Below are 4,350 nucleotides of genomic sequence, written 5' to 3'. Positions count from 1 at the left end.
TGCAAAAATATTATTAAATTAATAGTATAAAAATTGCATATCTATATGGCTCTAACAACAAGTGTTCCTTACAGAAGAAACTGCCTTTTATTTATTTATTTATTTATTTATTTATTTATATGATAAAATGAATATGAATCACAGGAGAAGTGATTCAATGTGACATGGAAGCAAACGATTTTGACACTCTTTTTGACTTTTAAACGACAAAGTCACGAGAGGCCACCAAAGCCTACATTTTTATCAGAAAACGCTTCGCCACCCATGATTCGTCGCTTTCTTCCTTAATATGAAATTAGGATCGTAGAGAGTTGGTGAACAAGCTCGACAATAGTATACTTTTATTATTATTATTTTAATATTATTTTTTAAATAGACACATTTAGAAACGCCTTTCTTTTCATAATTGACAAACAATAATTCTATTTGGTAGAGATGAAAAAAATTTATCTCTATGCTTGATTTCGGGTTTAATCCGAAATCTTCTTCCTTTTTTTTTTTTTTCTCCATTCATTGATTTGTGAAACATTTGTTAATCCTAGGTCAAATCTCAACCACCTTCACCATCTATTTTCCTTGCTTTCAATGTTGCCACCATCGCCTTCACCATAAGTCTCCCTTACCATTGATGTCTTATTCTCACTTTCAACGCCATTTTTGTCGTATCCACCATCCATTTCCATCATTGTCAACACCATCCTTCTCCACCATTCTTGCCTTCTGTACCATCCATCTGCTTCGTCGTTTGATGCCTCCTTTTTGTTATTTTCACTATCTTCACTATTATCTATCTACGTAGTTGCTTTATTTTCTTTTAAGTGGACTGCAGGTTTCTTTATTAATCATCTACTGACAAGTTCGAGCTTAGTTTATTAAAATCTCGTTTATTATATTAAATGAGATGATTTGAACTTAGGCTCGTTTAAAATAATAAATGAGTTGTTAGCGAGTCAAGTTCAATCACAATAAATTCTTAACCAATTTGAGCTCAAATAGAATTTTGAACTCGAGTTCAGCTCATTCTTAACTTTTTCCTGACCAGTTGCGTTTGAACAAAGTAAAACTTAACTCAATTACAATCTTACTATAAATCCCCAACCCTAGCATTATGTTTAAGCAAAACTCACCCATTTCACATAATCAAAATGCTTCAATTATTTTCAATTGGTTTTTTAATCTATAAAAAGGATACCGTTCTCTTGATAAAAATATTATCTCAACATTAACACTCAACAAGAATAATACATGATTCGTGATATGGATTTGAATAATTTCACGACGGAGGATCAATTAAGTCTCTTGAGTGAGAAAAATTACTTAAAGAAAGGACTCAAAACATGAGATTCTATGTCGCTTAACTGTGGCCATGACATGTTTGGAACTAGTCATGGGTGGGGTGATGGGAGGTGTGAGGGGTTTGTTTATGCTCAGAAGAAACCTTAGACGTATGGAAGCCCAAACTCCACGCTGGGACACTGCCCTCCTCTTTTTAGGGAATGTTACCCACTTGGCCGTTGCATCCATTTCACATGCCCACCAAAAGCGTCGTACCCAATTGCCCCTTTGCTTTTACCATCTTGCCCCTCCCTCTCCCGCAAACCCCCAAATCATCCCAGTTCCCAAACTCTCTGATGGGAAGCACATGGTGCTCGCCATGAGCTCCGTGCGTGTTATCACCATCAGCCCAGCCCTACTCGTCTCGACAGTCACCGCACATGCCTACATCGTACCATTTCCCCCACCTCGCTCCACTTTATACTTTTGTATTACGTTGTTAATGTGTTAGTAACTTCATCATAATATTTCGTCGTGTGTGGGAGAAAGCATTGTAGATGATACTGGAGAGACCTTTTTATCTGAAGGTACGCACGAGTGGGGGAAATACAGTACGATAATCCATTAAGAAAAATCATTGAGTGGAGTCCGAATACAGTACAGAGAGAAACAGATAAGGGAGAGAGATGCCCAACATATAACCATAATAACTACCATCTTCCAAACCCTCCCATTGGCAATGAAAGTGACAACATCAAACAGTAATCATTATAATAATAATAATATGGCACCCAATGCTATCTATCTATCTATCTATCTATATATATATATATATAGAGAGAGAGAGAGAGAGAGTATATATATATATTATATATATCCTAAGAAGTGGCGACCCAGACTGGCCCCCAAGGTGACATCTCCTTGTTCCTTCCTCCACCTTCCTTGCACCTGCTCGGCCTCGCAACCTCTCCGACCCCGATTCCGCTCTCCTCAACTTCGTCGTCATCAGTGGCATCATCATTAGCCTCTTGATCGTAATCCTCGTCATTATATTCCTTTGCATGTTCTTCAACAACTTCCTGGTCGTTCCAGCTCATGCGACTCTGCTTCTGCGTGAGCAAGCTGAGCCGGAGACGGCCGTCGGCTCTCTCGGCCTGGAAGAGTGAGTTGCCTGAGGAAACCGTGACGGCCTTCATCACAAGCCGGCCTCCTTCCCGAATTGGCCTCACCTTCACGCTGTCGAAGCCGCTGATGGAGGTCAGCGGCGGGGGGAAGCTCCGGCTCGGGCTCAGGCCCTGCTTCGCCCCGAATTCCCTCGATTTCGAGCGAACGATGTGGGAATGGGAATCGATAGAGAAGTCGTCGGAGCTTTGGCTAATGTGGCTCCCGGTCTCGCTCCCCAAGCTCTCGGTGCACATCTCTAAGCTCTTCTTGCTCAGAGTGGAAGAGGATCGCTTAACGAGAGGGTGGACGTAGATTTTATCGTTGTTTTCGGGCAATTCTCTGGAAATCTGGGGCGTTTTGGAGAGGGCTTGAAAGAAGCTCCAGCCGCCCAGATCGCCATTGCTGTTTTTGGCGATTTCTTCTTCGTTATTGCGAGGGTTTTCTTGGGCTTCGTCCTGTTGCCTTGACGGAGAATTGTGGGGCTTTTGAGGCCATGGGAAGGATTGGGAAAGGTTGGATTTTGGCGAGGCGAATTTGGTCCTGAGAACGAGAGGAGGCTCCACACAGGAGATTTGAAGGCCCTGACACGCAATTGTTGAGGACATATCGTTCGTTGTCTGTGAAAAAGATCGACGTTTTTTTTTTCCTTTTTAAGGAAATTGAAAATAGTGGAAACAAGGGAAACGAATTGATGTGAACTGAAAATGCAACAACGTTGGAGCTTGGAGAGATCAGAGGGAGAAGGTGAAGCTCAGAGCTAGGAATTAGCAAGAGCCCATGTCGTGAGGAAATTGAGAGAGAAATAGAGACAGAGAGAGAAAGAGAGAAAGAAAGAGAGAGGGGAATGGAGAAAACATGAGAGAAAGGTGGAAGGAGCTGGGTGGAATTTATAGAGGGGGCCAAATGGAGGGGTCCGCTTCCAGGCACAGGGCACTTTTGAATCTCGTGAATTATTGTAATACCTTTACTACTCTCTCCACAGATACACAAAATCAAGGACGAAAAAAAGATGCCGCCAGGCGGAGTGGTGCATGACTAATATATCAATATCAATTTGATAGTTGAGACTTTGATTTTTATTTTATATAAGAGTTAAAAATTTAATTTATGATTTATCTCTTCTAACATAGTTGAAGACACGAATATCAAGAGTCACACAAAAAAAATCATCCCAAGAACACAAAAAAGATAAAACCAAAGCTACACATGTGATTATCTCTCATAAGTATTGGAGGTTGGATTATCATGTTACGTATTATAATACGGGACTCTTGACTTACCTTTCTTTTTTTTTATAGCTTTTAAGTTATTTAATTTTTAAATTATATAAAATTTAAAAGTTGAGTAGTGTTTAAACTGATAATATGTTTAGATAAATATATTTTTAAATTACCAATTAATAATTATATATTTGGTTTAAAAGAGCTAATAAGTTATCAACTTGATAAAAGGATCGAAATAGGTGTGGTGTTGAATAATATAAAATTTTACCATTAGATGTTAATAAATTATACATAATTATTAAAAATATATTAATATAATATTATTATATGTATTATATATGTTATATGTATATATATATGTGTGTGTTTATTGTTGTTTTATATATATATATATATACATACATACATACACACAGATAATTGTAGCGGGAAGGAGAAGCATAGGAGGAGGAAATGAGGGTGGGGACAACGACGGGCAACGACCGATGGGGCGACGGAGGAGAAGTTGAAGTAGATAGGGGTGATAACCGATGGAGACAGTGGCCGATGGGGGCAGCAGCCAATGGGGGCAATGACCAACAGGAAATGACTAGTAAGAGCAATGGCGATGGCCAATAGTGGCGACCGAAAAAGCTAGGGTGACAAGCAATGAGAGGCAAAGGTTAAAGAAGAAAGGCATGGTTAGAAA

At 39.4% G+C, this 4,350-nt stretch overlaps 1 protein-coding gene across 1 annotated transcript; it reads right to left on the bottom strand.

Moving 5' to 3' along the window:
* Positions 1-1,882: 1,882 nt before the first annotated feature.
* Positions 1,883-3,290, bottom strand: LOC127787041 (protein FANTASTIC FOUR 3). The gene has a single exon (XM_052314884.1). It carries the CDS (start codon positions 3,042-3,044, stop codon positions 2,154-2,156), a length of 891 nt encoding a protein of 296 aa, XP_052170844.1. The 5' UTR covers positions 3,045-3,290; the 3' UTR covers positions 1,883-2,153.
* Between the last annotated feature and the right edge of the window lie 1,060 nt (positions 3,291-4,350).

Source organism: Diospyros lotus, chromosome 12, assembly GCF_014633365.1.
Source record: "Diospyros lotus cultivar Yz01 chromosome 12, ASM1463336v1, whole genome shotgun sequence".
Classification (NCBI taxonomy): Eukaryota; Viridiplantae; Streptophyta; class Magnoliopsida; order Ericales; family Ebenaceae; genus Diospyros; species Diospyros lotus.
The sequence above is the reverse complement of the archived record's forward strand: the minus strand, read 5'-3'. Positions and strand labels throughout refer to the sequence as shown.

Excerpts from the sequence above, each read along its gene's own strand:
- LOC127787041 (XM_052314884.1), bottom strand. The coding sequence starts at position 3,044 with ATGTCCTCAACAATTGCGTGTCAGGGCCTTCAAATCTCCTGTGTGGAG.